The sequence below is a fragment of the Xenopus tropicalis genome, chromosome 2 (genome assembly GCF_000004195.4).
Source record: "Xenopus tropicalis strain Nigerian chromosome 2, UCB_Xtro_10.0, whole genome shotgun sequence".
NCBI lineage: Eukaryota > Metazoa > Chordata > Amphibia > Anura > Pipidae > Xenopus > Xenopus tropicalis.
In genome coordinates, this window is record NC_030678.2 from 53,343,003 (window position 1) to 53,357,458 (window position 14,456).

At 37.5% G+C, this 14,456-nt stretch overlaps 1 protein-coding gene across 5 annotated transcripts; it reads left to right on the top strand.

Annotated features, from left to right (window-relative positions):
- Positions 1–401: 401 nt before the first annotated feature.
- On the top strand, positions 402–13,757 carry LOC100145165 (uncharacterized loc100145165). Of its 5 annotated transcripts, none has more exons than XM_012955747.3 (6): positions 402–583; positions 6,907–7,592; positions 8,285–8,425; positions 9,031–9,092; positions 9,853–10,116; positions 12,005–13,757. In XM_012955747.3, exons 1-6 carry the CDS (start codon positions 567–569, stop codon positions 12,044–12,046), a joined length of 1,212 nt encoding a protein of 403 aa, XP_012811201.1. In that variant the 5' UTR covers positions 402–566; the 3' UTR covers positions 12,047–13,757.
- The last annotated feature ends 699 nt before the right edge of the window (positions 13,758–14,456 follow it).

Below are 14,456 nucleotides of genomic sequence, written 5' to 3' on the forward strand. Positions count from 1 at the left end.
TGGATCGTGTCTCTTATCTAAAGATAGCTAATACATTAGATTACTTATGCTATCAGTCCTAATGCTGCTAGTTCCTGTGTACGGGATGCTTTCATATGTACCATAATATGCACAAATGTATTAGACATTTAACTGGTCTTTTTTTTCAATAAAAAGTAAGTTTTGCATTATCATTGCGGTTTACAGTTAAACCCTGCTTATGTTTTTGTGTTGCACCTTACAAGAAAAGCAGGATTTACGGGAAATCATAACACATTTCATTTTCTCATTGGACCTTGCCTCTCACTTGCCTAAGATATTGCTGTAAACAGGAAGTCATTTATTTCAGCAACTGCAAAGCCACATGACAAGGAAGTGCAGATTATTAGCTATACAAGGTGGAATGCTGCTCTCGGTGTTTGTGTGAGGAGGAGGCGCTGAAGGATCAGAGTGGGAGCCCATTGGCAGACTAATAATAGGCCATGAGATCACCTGCCCTGTGATACTTAACCTGTTCTACTTCTCACAATATAGTAAAGTTGGTGTTCCAGCAGCCAGCAGGCAGCAACCGGGCAACCCAGCAAGCAATGGAAGAAACATTAAGGTAACTGAACATCATTAAGCGCCATTGCATATACCAATGGACTGTTCTTTCACAGGTTATAAAGATGCACATACCTGGCACCCTAAGCCTTATATTCTGTATCTAATATCATATAAAAACCTTGAAAACAATGGTACTTCTGAAAATTCCAGATAAACTTGTGGTCCTTTAACAGTTATGAACTACAGCTCCCCGAACCTTCACCAAACCACTTGAGTAAAGTTGAATTCCAGCTAAATGTAGTGAGATAGTGAGCTAAGCTTTCATTGTTTGAAGTGGGTAGCCATGGCAGCTTAGTGGTGTTTCAGGGTAAATGAATGCGGGAGATCACACGTCATGTGTTTCTGAAGAAGGTCTTAACTGAGTTGAAAAACTTTGGCTTTTAGACAGATATATAATGATAGATTATATCTATCTCTCTTTTCTATTTTGAAGAAGTGTGGACTCAGCAAACAATATATATATATATATATATATATATAGAGTGTTATTTCATTTCACCTTAATGTTAATTTAATATCACGTAAATGGTGTTTTTGGGTTTTTTTTTTTCCTGCTTTTTTCTTTGTCTAAATTTTTGTTGTGGTTTGCAGTTTTAACAGTTATCTGGTTGCTAGGGCCTAATTACCAAAGTAACCAGGTTGCAGCAGGCATCACAAGGAAATATGAGTAGCAGAGGACCAGAGAGCATTTTTTAACCACTAATTGCAAGGGATCACATACAGGCATCAATGTGAACTCAATTTTGCATTTATTTTAGAGGTTTGCACTTTTGATGGTGTAACTGAGTTCTTCCTTCCAGTCTGCACTATTCATCATTACATGCAGAGAGTGACAGGGTAAAGAGTTAGCAACTACGAAGGAATAGTCATTATCATATTTTCATATTGTGATGCTCATTTGTCACCTAGAGTTTTATTTCTATTATTTGCTGCTTCTGGCTGGAATTATACTGACGTATGTTGTTTAGTAAAACAGGTTTCTAAAAGGTCAAAAGAACAGAAAAACTATAATTTTGCAAAGGATGTCAAAATACATATTGTTTTCTTATCCAATATAATGATAACCATTATTTACAAGGGTAGTTACATTTCCCTGTGCAGCAAGACATTATTTTGTTTACTTTTGTTACTAATTTGCAGATGCTGTGCAGATTGTGACATCAGATATGTACTGCTGTTTAAGTGCCACAGAACAACAAGAAATAAAGTGGGCACACATTGCTTAGTTTTCCTGTGATTCTTTTGACCAAACAAACTCTGTTGTGATTACATCACATATACTGTAGCTCAAAACAGAAAATTCACTCAGCCCCAACCCCTTTAAGACTAAAGATGGCATTAGGGCAAGGGCACGCACGGCGTATTGTCAGTGGATACACCCGTACACTTAAAAATGTTTCTTTTCTACTTGCACCCTGGAAGCAATAAATACACTCGGGTGCAGGTACATGCAGCCAATAAACGTGAGCCTTGGTGTTGTTGGTAGTTATCGGCAGCATATGCCTGCACCCGGGCGGATTCAATGCTTTTAATTTTTAATTTTAACGTAAAGGAATATGGTCATCCTGTGCTTGTCCGTAGGCTGACAACACACTGTGTGTGCCCTTACAATTAAGGCGCTGCTTATACACAGGCCAAGAATCAGCCCCTTTGCTCCGATCCTCTTTCTGGTGTGTCTGTACTCAGAAACACTTTGTCGGACTCAGTGCAGACACACCAAAAGCATTTTGGCAGAAAAATGCATACTCTCAAGTTTCAGTGCTGAAATATGCTTCAAGTCAATGCCTTTGGGCATTTGCTCTGTATAAGCATTACTCCTAATGCACCTATTATATATGACAAGTTTAACTGCCAGACACCAACAGGACTTAATCCTTAGACATGCAGTATTCACAGTATTCAGACACTGGAAAGCTGCCAGGTCATTGCAAGTGCCCTGCATGCATAGCCATAAATATGCTGCAAGTAAATCGCACAAACTAAGGTAGCGTAGTTCATATCTAAAGTACAAATTCCTTTAGGGAATCTTGCCAAAATGAAGTTGCTGATATTCAGCATTTTAATCTATTAATCTATGATTAAATATTTACTGATACTATGTGAGGTTTGATAAAGATGTAAAGAATTTCCTACTCGACCAATCTGGCATAGAAAACATGGAGCATACTGTTTTCCTTGTATAAATATAGTGTTGACACATTCCACGGCCTTTGCAGAGAATATGCATCATTTATATCAATCTTTATCCCATGGGAGCTTACAGTCCAATGTCCCTATTACATATACATTTTGGTCAGTTTTATGAGGAGCCTGCCTGTATGTTTTTGGAGTGTGGGAGGCGACTGGAGTACCCGGAGGAAACCCTTACAGACACTGTACTCAACTCCTTGCAGACAGAGCCCAAGACAGAATTAATCTCAGGACCCCAGTGCTGCAAGAAAATGTATTGATAAATACTCAGGGTAACAAAAGGCTAGCGTTAAAAACTGTGATCAGAAAAGCAAAATAGCAGTAGAAGGGATAAGGTATCATGGGGTTGGAGATGCAGCAAATTGCAAACATGCGATGTGTACACAGAACCTGATACGGGCAATAAAAATGCATTTTACACATAATTTTCTTTATAGATTATGGCATAATTAATTGATTCAGTCAAAATGTATCAAAACAAATACCTATACACTGTACCATTAATTGGTTATGTATATTATGAGCTTACACTGATCCAGATCCCCATTGCAACAATGGGCAGTTTGCTTTTAGACAGAGAGATTTAATCGCTGCAAATCTCCCCAGAATACACCAGCTGGTGGGAAAACATGCGGCTCTGTTCCCTCTAAGCTGTGTGCTCATGCGTGCAAACACAAATTTTGAGACCAGCGCACACAGCGCTCATGGTTTTAAAAAGTGTTCTCAAAATAATTTTTTTTGTGCACACAGCCAAGAGAAAATTAGAGGGAACTTTTATAGGCGACACTTCGTTTTCTGAAGTAATTTTCCCAAGATGCTCAGATTTAACCACAGGCAACAAATCTCCCAGCATGTCAAAACCTTTACTGGTCTAGTAGAGTTAAGGTACCCATACACAGGCCAATTGTAGATGCCAATATCAGTCCCTTGGACCGATTCGGCAGCTTATCTGCCCGTGTAGGGGCAGAAACGAGGGGCCTGGCCGACCGATATCTGGCCTGAAATTGGTTAGAAAATTCAGTCGGATCGGGGACCGCATCGGCTCATTGATGCGGTCCCCGGACCAACTGCCCCTTGCCGCCAATATAATTCGATTGTTTGGCCCCAGGGCCAAACGATCAAATTATTTTTTTTACCCACCCGTAGGTGGGGATATCGGGTGCCGATCCACTCGCTTGCCGATCTCGCCAAGCGAGTGGATATCAGTGTTTATGGTTACCTTAATAATAACGAAAACAAACATCTGGTTTTGCAAGAACATGTAATTGGTCATTTTAGTGCATTTATTGCCCAAGGGGGAACCTCTGAGGCTGGGGTCCAGTCAAAATGCCCTTTATATTTCCCTAATGAGGGGCCCTATGCACATTTCCTATAACATGGGAGAATACTGGCCACACACACCTCACTTTTACCTGCAGTGACACCAAGGCTAATTCAGCCAAAACAAAAACCTTGCATTATAATCAGCTGTAAAACCATCTACTCTGCCTACCTGTAAAACAAACTACCTATATTATATAAATACGTAATACATACATGTACACTTTTTGTCCCTCTTGTAAATCATTTCACCTTGAAATAATTGTTACAACAGATTTATATATTCATCTATTCTTATAAAAATTGCCCAGAATTACACAAATAACCATGTGTGCAAATTCCATCTACCTCTGTCGGCTTGTGTCAGATTCAATCAGTCACTAAGATGACTGGAAGATCTATGCTGTCAAGTGCGAAAGAGATTGAAGTCTAGATTATATGGGGATGATCTTGACTTCATGGGTTACATGAGAAATCTTGTCTTTATGAAAAACCCAAAGAGGTTGTCATGCTATGAATAAATGAGTTCAGGGCATAGTCACACCCGTGTGCGATACTGAGGGGGGGAATTAGCTAAAGGCAACTATCTGTGTCCGCCTGACACACTAATAAGCACCTGGATCAGGTTGCAGTTCTGTGTTTCAAATAACAACAAACAAGTTCCAGTAATTTGCTCAGGTCTGAATGAAACCAAAAGTCATTGAAAGAAACGTAGGCAGGTGCTTTCCAGACAGTTGGTATCGTCTGATATTCTAATCTCAAATGAAAGAACTTTGCTCTTATAAATAGGAAATTATAGAAACATGTGGGCGCAGGAAGGACAGGGATTGTTTCTATCAATATTTTTTAACTGTAACTATTCATTTACTTCATGGAAGGAAAGGGCTGGACTGTCTGTAACATGGAATGATTGAAAGGCACAACAAGCAGAAATTTGCTTTTCTCTCAGTTTTTAGTAGCTCGGTGGGGGCAGTAGCCTGAAGGTAATAGTGCAATTACAGTTTCAGCTTATGGAAGACCTTTTTTCATTTCTTTAATAAAAAAGGCTGTCACAAAAAAGTCCAGAATTACCATGTGTGTTCTTGTCCGTAGTATTATTTAGATACTTGGTTGTTTTCAGGTTTAAGGCTTAAGCGTTGCTTTACACATAAACCATGCTATATTTGCCTTAAAAATGTAGATTTTTGATTAGAATTAGCAGGATATGTTTTCATGTAGACTTAAGCTAAACAGACACAAAGGACACCTTTTAATGTTTGTTGTTGGTAACCCTAATTGCATAACAAACATTGATGACGGGTTGGTCAGTCTGAAGAGAGGTGAGCACTTGCTAGAAATAATACCCTTTGGTTAACATTATTTGCTGGGGCTAAATAGGCATTAGGGGAAGGAGTGTCTTACTGCTGTCTCCAACACAGGATCAAACTTGTCTTGCTAGGGACTTCCTGGAAAAGGTATTTAACCAGCAGCTGTTCAGGAAAAGTTTACCGCTGTTGATTTTTTTTCTGAAGCATAGTAGCATTCGTCATTACCACACCCACAATAGTTCCTCTAGCAGCAGGTCTGGATGCCCAGGATAATGACTTGTCACTCCGCCTGGTCAGATAAAGCTGCATTTTTACTCAGTTTGGTTTCTGCAACCAGATATCACTGAGCACAAGAAGGAGACTTAGCTGCTTTTTAACCCAGTCTGTTTTTTATTTGTGAGGTTTGTATCCAGTATTTATCTTTAAAAAATATTTTGGGGTGTTTGACATTCATTCACCCCCCCTTTTTTTTGTTACACTTTCATGAATATTGTTTGAGTTTGCTTGACTTATTATGAAGAGAAGCTGTGGATGTATACTTAATTGTTTCTGTCCCCAATAGTGACCATCTGTCAGTGAGTATAAAGGCATAATGATGAAATGATTACAAAGTATAAAGGGCAGGAGCTTGAAGTGTCCCTGGATATTAAAATCAGTGTCATTGTTTTTCCTAATTTCTGTAGTATTAATTTAAAGGTATTGATGTTAAAGGTATTGATGTTTTCCTGCCTTCTGCTCTATATCCTGGTCAGATTTAGTATCACTAGCTGTTACAGGGAAAATTGCTAAATAAGCACAGCAAAAAAAAAAAAAAAACACAAGTACCTTAAAACAATGTAGAAAACCAAAGAATGATAAACAGATTGATGTAATATCTAGTAGAAGTCAATTTAGAGAACTTGCTGAGTAATTACTCATTTTATTTATTGCATGGAGGACTTTTTTATTTTAGGGACAGCTTAAATATTTGTGTTTTGAGATCTTGGAACATTTGCTACTGCTCTAGGAACCCATAGCAACCAATTATCTTGTAGCATTTATTGGACAGCTGTTTAAACAACAAGCATGTGGTTCCTAGACTATTAGTTCTGTGTGTTTAAAACAACTCATATTTATCTTTTGTGTAAGGCAAGCCCTAACGTCTGCAAGCAGTCTGTCATTTCAGTTTAATTGAACCAACCAGAATACAATTGTTTTACTGGTAAGGAGTTGCATTGTATCTGTTACTAATTAAACATGTGTTGCTTTTTGTGTGAGCTAAGTTTGCATTCACAAGTTGTGTTTGGGTTAGCTGGAATGTGAAAGAGGAAACATCTAAGGCAAATTAGAAGTCAGCCACTGACTAGAATCCCCATTGTATTTGCAGTATCTAGTAGAATTACCGTAAGTCTAAAACAACTGGACTTTACTGAGTTTTTCTTGAAAACATAGTAATATTATATATTACTTATATTTCACAAAGACTGACTTGGTTATTAACAAATATATTGTTTTCTTAATGCAGGTGCCATCATATGGAAAGGACAGACAGCCTAAAGATGGAGACCAAACAAAGAGGAAAGTTCTCCTCTTTAGACAAACGAGAAGCCAAGAAGGTGCTTGAGAGATATGTGAAACGAAGCTTAAGCAACTCTTCTGAAAAGACTGCATACAAAGGAACTGAGAAAAGGCAGAAAGAAATTGAAAGATCTGCTAGTGATATAGTCAGACCTGGCACAATGAGGGTCATCATGAAGGAGGGCAAACTTGCACAACAAACGCCTGAAAGTACAAAAGCACAGACAGAAGACAGTTCTAACATAACAGGAATTAATGATGAAGCAGCTAACCCAAACCTGGTCAATAGTACAGACAATGCAAACACTTCACAAAATGTCAAAAAACAGTCCTGGTTTAAGAATTTTTTTGGTTTATTATTTAAAAAGAAAGATGACAAGAAAGAGGAGAGGACTACTAGCTGTATGCCTGAAGATAACGCAACCATTTCCTCTGAGGCCGTCTGTCCTCAGCCACCCAAAAAAACTATTGGAAGGAAAAATAGCATCAGAAAAGCATTTTCTTTTAAAAAGAAAGCTGCTGAAAAAGTTAATGTAAGCCAAGTGCAAGCAGATTGCGAGTGCAACAGTAAACCAAAGAGACCTACAGCCCTTCCATTGCAGCACATCTACAGGCCATCTTCATTCAGAGGAAGTAGGTGTTCATTTACTATTAATTCTGCTCTATACACGACTAGATCACTTCTTTTACAGTACAGAATGTACTTTAACTAAAAATAACTTATCAAACAAAGCGAAGTTCTTCATTATAAGTTAGCATCACTGACAAAGAAAATGAAGTGGCCCTTTAGAAACAGAACTGGTCTAGCCAAAAACCCACCAATCCACGTAATCTTTCAAAACCACACAGTATAATATTCATTACATTTCATATGAAATAGAGATATACTCAGGATGCAGCAGCCATATTTGAAACTGGGCAAAGTGGCCCAGGCTCTCTGCCTGCTTTTCAGAAACAGGTAGTATAGAGATGCAGGTGAGGTGCTTGACTGATACAGTAAGTGAATGCAACATATATAATGTGTTATGTTATGTATATAATGTGGATGTTGTGGACATTAGGACACTAAAGTCAAACATTTCTGTACAAAAGTGGAAATCAGCATGGTTTATTAAAAAGCAAATAAAACTGATTATGACCTTTAGGCTATTTGCTTCTTTCAAGGCTTTTATCGTAAAACAGTTAACACAGATGTGTATTGTAGAGAGACAAATGTCTCTTATAGTTTTTATGTGAGTGAATAAAGCACAGGTAGTATAATACCAAAGTCATGTGACAGTTATTTGTCCTATAAAACTTAAATTATGTTTGTTTTGTTTGTAAAGGTAAAAAGAAAAAAGATTGCTTCTATGATAAAGTGACAGATGAGATCGAACAAATTGTTAAAGAAAGCGACAGCCTTGCTGCACATACAAGGAAGGAGAGTTTTGGTGATGAATTAACTAGCAAAGAAGCAGAGGATCCTGGTGAGTAACTGAAAAGAGGGTTTCAGACTATTATGATTTAAGCCCACAGTTTGTAAGGCAACCTTGGCGAAACGACGGATACATGATTTTTTTTATAGTTTTAATAGTCATCTTACAACATGCTATGACCAGATCAATGTGCATCCCAAATTTCACCCTTAAGATAATCTGACTACTAGACTGGCCAGATGTGTGGCAATATATGATAGGCAACTGATATAAGCTATGGAGCCGCATTTACAAGTAGGTCACCAAAAGGCAAAAAGGCTTCCATTGTAAATTATACAGTAATAAACAGAATTGCGTCTGTTGTATTACCATTACTCACAGTACAACTGTGTCATTTCTGGGAATTTGAGTGGGTGGTGGTTGAAATGTGAAAGGCTATGCAAATAACTTCTTATTTGAAAGGGTAATTTCCAGGATTCACTGCCCCCAAGCAAAGGACTGGCCACTTCAAAAAAGATGCCATTGTGGAGAAACTTTCACCCCCACCCCTAGTGCTTTGTTATCTAGGAGTAATCAGTTAAAAATCCTTTGGAAGTCAGGAAGTTTGGTTCTGTACAAGTAACTGATTACTGTTATTCTGTGTGTTTTTTTTACAGATGTCCTAATTAAAACAATAGTCTCCATTTTAAGAAAAGAAGGAGATGAACTGAATAAGAAGGTATGGAATACAATGATTTAGCTTGTTTAAAAATGCCAGTGATGCCATTATATACTGTATTGTTTAGGTATTTTACAATATTAGGGAATTAAAGCAAAATTACTAAATGCAGGTTTCATTTCATTTTGAGCACAGAGATGTAAAAGTGGCCATACATTGGCGACCTCGCCAAACAAGTGGATCTTGTATGGTCACTTTAACTTACCACTTCAATTGGCCAATGGCTGATTTTAATGTCAGTGGTTAGTCTGTATTATGCAGTTGATTAAGAAAAAATGTTTCCCTAGTTTCTATTTAATATTTTAAACGCACAAATTGTTGCCCTCATCTGTTTGCAACCAATCAGATGAATGCTATCATTATTCTGACTTACCTAGATCAATTAAAGCTAACTACTGATGCCTGATTTTTTGATAGCCTGAGAACCTTGCAGCAGCTAGCACATTAAAAGTGGAGGCAATTACACTCTCAGCACTAATGATCCTGCGCCCTCGTACATTAATGTAGAACTATTAAGTATGGGGGCAGCATTAGGTGTGCGACCTCAGGCAGTTTTTGTATGCTGAACCAAAGCAAAAGGGTGACCATATTGCCACATTCTATCGTCACCCCCACCTTCATGATATTATATCTATCAATATAAGGATATGTAACTCTCTTTCTTCTAATCCAACCAATAAACTACTTACAGTAATACAGTAATGTTGCTAGATCTGAAAATACAGTTCAGTGTAACTGATGTACATCTTTAAACAAACAGGTTAAAGAAGATCCCACGCTCTCTTCCTTCTTCAGAGAAATTTCCTATAACTCATTCAGACACCTCGCAGATGTTTATGTTGACAAGGAAGTAAAAAACAAAGTCTCAGACGTGACACCAGAAGACATTAAATTTGCATACTCTGTTGACTTCACAGCTAAGGTGGCTTGTATTTCCAACCATCCTGTAAATCGAATCATGGGCTTTGGCAACAAGTATCTTCAAGATACTTTTCCGTGTCCTTCATACATTAGAAGACCATGGGTAAGGATAATATAAAACTGTTGCGAAACATTACTCAGCAGTATAAATACACTGTACATTTACCTAAAAAATATACAGTAGGGTTTATTGCATAATTATATTTGATTTTAGGTGTCTATTTTAAATTAAAACTGCCTTTTCTTGTCTATGTCCTTGACCCTGAGTGAATCTCTGTTACATGAAAAAGAAAATATTTTCACTACAGAAATCTGTGAAAGAAATGCCACAACAATAATAGTAGTGAGCAATTTTGTAACCAATTTGTATCACATTTTTAAAAATATATTGGTTGTAATTTAAAAATACTTAATAAAGAACTGAAAATTATGAGGTCCCCCTAGAACAGTCTGACAAGCTGGGGCCACGTTGATAATTAGAAGAATCTAGCTTTACACTAGCATTGTCATAATGACACACTCAAACACACACATCAAATGTGAACATTAGTTTACTGATATAAAAATGCACCAAGATTGTCGGCTTTTTAAAATATTTTTTGAGGTTATCGCAGACCTGACATTTTTAATGCAAAGTGTGCTTTCTACCTTGTATTGTGCCAGAGAAGGTGGAACATCCTTTCTTGCTCAGGCTCTTTGCTGTGATTGACAGTAGGATGTACCTATCCATCAAAGCTACTCAATAAAGGGGTAAAGCTGTGCATACATGTACATGTAGCTACATGTGTGTATTCCGGGGCAACGATCCTGACCTATAGCAGGCTGAACAATCACATGTAATAGATAGAACCGACCGACCTCAGTGTGGGCTGAGAATGGTTACATGTTACACAATATGAACAGAATTAATTGTACCTAATGCATGTGCATTTGTTTGACCTAGAAGCATATGATGAACCTGTATTTCAGCTCTGACTCACCTCCTGTGCAACTGTCTTTAGAACCTAAGTAATCAAAATGAAACAAACAATTAGGAATAGGCCAAAATACCTATAAAGTCCAATGTAATGATGTGTGTGGGGTTTTTTTTTTTTGCAGTGATAATTGCTTCTCAGTTTGTCACCATTAATGAGTTTTACAGTCATTAGAAGTGTAATTAGCAGTTGAACATAGGCTGGCAACAAAATAGGGCTCATTTCAGGTTGTAAACAAGTGTAACTCATAATTATATAACTGTGGAATGACAGCGCAAGAATAAATGGGGCCTGCATAAGACTTTAGTCATGTGAAGCAAATTATTTTCTACCTCTAGCAGTCTCTAGAAATAGGTTCCATTAGTGTTTATGGGGCAGGTATTCCCCATGTGACATAAGCATGATGCACGCTTATGAGGAGCCAAAATAGAATAAGGTCCCATTTATAGTAATGTAATAGCTTTAATAACAGATGGGTCACGGTGCAGCTATGATGCTCATTGGTGAGCCCAGGATGTTGTAACTTCCTCATGAGATTTCCCAGTCATATGAGACAGTCACATTCACAGAACTTTAACTCCTTAACTTCTGCTGCTGTGGGATGCTGGAAGTTATATTTCTGTGTTTGCAGATGTTTTTGTGGTGTTAAAAATTGATTTTATCTACCTTACAATGTTTCTACATTTTAGGGTGAAGACACACAAAGCTACTAGTAGCAGCAACTTGTCACAGTTACAAAAAGCCTCTACGTGTGTTTTAGCATATTTCTCAGAATTGTCTATGCTAGGGTATATTCTGGTGTTTAGTAGCCCTGACAAGTAGCTGTTACTAAGCAGCTCTCTTTGTCTTTAGAGCTCTAAAAAGGACCCACTAATGCGTAATGTGGAGAGATTCATTTGAATATTACAGTGTCTTTAACTTTCTTCACATCACAGCTGTAATGTTTGTATGTCTGAATTTCATTTGCATTTTAAAAGCAGTGTCTACAATTAAATTCATTCTTTGTTCTTCCTGTAGAATAACAGCGTGGATCAAGATGATGTTATCAGCCCAGACTGAAAAGACAGACATGAGATTTAACACTTCAACAGAGCCCATTCGCTGTACTGAGTAGTAACACTACACATATATATGTAGCACAATACGTTTGCACTGACTAAATTCTGTTTACACCAATGTGACTCCGGTTTGTACCAAACACATGGAAAATGTGAAATATGCTGCAGATTTCTGCTCTAGTGATGTTAAATGTTTAAATATTAATGAGCCAGTGTGCGTCCTATAATCCATGGGCCCTAATTGTGAAACATAACAACTTCTTCATTTCTGCTAAACCAAATGTGAAAGGCTTACCCTGACTATTCATGGTTGGTGGACAATACGTTAGCAATGAAGATGTAGGAAACCAGCTGTCAGTTCTGTAATGTAGTACTTTTGCTGTGTGTTTTCTCAGTGCTGCACCAATGCTTACTTTTCATTAGTTACATTTTGTTGATTATACAAAGTATCCAGCTGGCTACAAAGGAATTTCAGCTGTGTAAGGAGCCCCTACAGCAGTGATTCCCAACTAGAGCTCATGAGCAACATATTGCTCACCAACCCCTTGGATGTCGCTTCCAGTGGCCTCAAAGCAGGTGCTAATTTTTAAACAGACCATATAGGCCAAGTACTTCCAAACAGAGCCTTCTGTAGATTTTCATTCCACATGGGGCTACCAGTTAACCAATCACAGCCCTTATTGGACACCTCCTAGGTACTTTTTTTCATGCTTTTGTTGGTGCCCAATTTTTACTTTTTATATTTAAATGTGGCTCATGGGTAAAAAAAAGATTAATGCGTAATGGTCAAATCTAAGGCAAATATATTTAATTAATAGAACTGATTCAGAAAATCTTGTAAATTAATGATTGCTCATTGATGTATTCGCTAACCTGGACATATATATAATCTGAAGTGATCTGAATGTTTGCCCTATGGGCCCTTTGATGGGATGACAACAATATGTGCAGATGTCTTGTTTACGTAACAATAATAGGACAGTAGCATAATAGAGGAATTTGCTTTTCTCAGCAGACTGGTAGCCTTTATTATTGCTCTTGGCAGTTTTATAAATGCTGCAACTAAGAAATGATGGGCAAACCAATGCACATTGAAAACTGGGTAAAATATTTCTGTCATATTTCAGTTACTTTGTCCTATGCATATTTGCACTTTAGACATTTCATTGCATTTCTTCCTATAATGTTCTGAAAAATTCTTTTGTTTGATACCTCAAACTGCTACATTCCTTGGGGTTTGTTTTCTCATTATACCTCTAAATTTAGCTATTTTAAAATAAAAGAATTTATTACATGCTGTGTATTTATTTGCTGTTCAGAGTTTATGGAAAATATGCACTGTAACATACGATCCAGAAATATTCAGTATGTACACTGCACATTATTAATTTGTAGCACAAACAATGGGGCACATTTATCAAAGGTAGGAAATGTATTTTTTTCCATTTTTATTTGTCATGAATGTCAGTGAAGGGAAAATCAGATTTATTATTGTTTTCTAGATTTTCCCATGGATAAAAAGATGTAAACATATTACTGAATTATGTGGGTTGCTCCTATATTTTCATTGCATCAGATTTTCTCACAGCTCGAGAAACCTTTCAAACATGCAAGGATTTGGTGCAGGGGATATAATGGTATTTGCAAATTACATTCTAAATATTTAAATTGTTTACAATATAAAAATAATAAAAATATGCAGTGATTTTAAACTTGTTTGTAATGTAATTGCCATTAAAAGCAGTATCTGTTGCTGTTGACTTCACTGCAATGTAGCAGGAGTCAGCTGGAATCATTTGCTTTTAGAATGAGTCGCCCATATCTGTCTGAACTGGGAAGTTCCCTTTGCTGTTAATTGCTTATAAAGGTATAGGATCTATTACCCAGAATGGGAGTTGGGGTTTTCTGGATGAGGGGTCTTTCTGTAATTTAGATTATCATGCCTTAAAGGAGAATGCAAGTCAAAATTTAAAAAGCATACTGCCCAATAGTCCTCCTATTGTTTAGTAAAAACCACACACTTTTGGCTCACCTAATCAAATATTTACTCAGTCACACTTACTTCACATTTTCTAGAACAGGCAGCCATCTCTAAAAAGGTATTCTCCCTTCCTTTCACTCCTTGCTTCATACTGCTCATGTGTTTCATTCCCTCCCCCCGTCCCCCCTGGCAGATCCCCTTCTGATTGGCTGGTGGGCATGTGTAGCTCAGAACAGGAGACAGGATCAAGTTACACACATGCTCAGAGAATAGGAAGGCTGCCGCTGGCACCTACAGGAAGGGGAGAGAGATTTCAGTGATGTCACTGTAGTCTTCACACTGCTGTAGGCTGCCAGCACCATATCTCAGAAAAGCAAGCAGGGATCTGGGAATTTAGATATGCAGTAAGTACTTAAAAAGAATGCCTTTA

Bases quoted from the DNA above. Each gene is read 5' to 3' on its own strand.
- LOC100145165 (XM_012955747.3), top strand. The intron at 8,426-9,030 runs GTGAGTAACTGA...TTTTTTTTACAG, and splicing joins CAAAGAAGCAGAGGATCCTG to ATGTCCTAATTAAAACAATA. The intron at 9,093-9,852 runs GTATGGAATACA...TTAAACAAACAG, and splicing joins GAGATGAACTGAATAAGAAG to GTTAAAGAAGATCCCACGCT.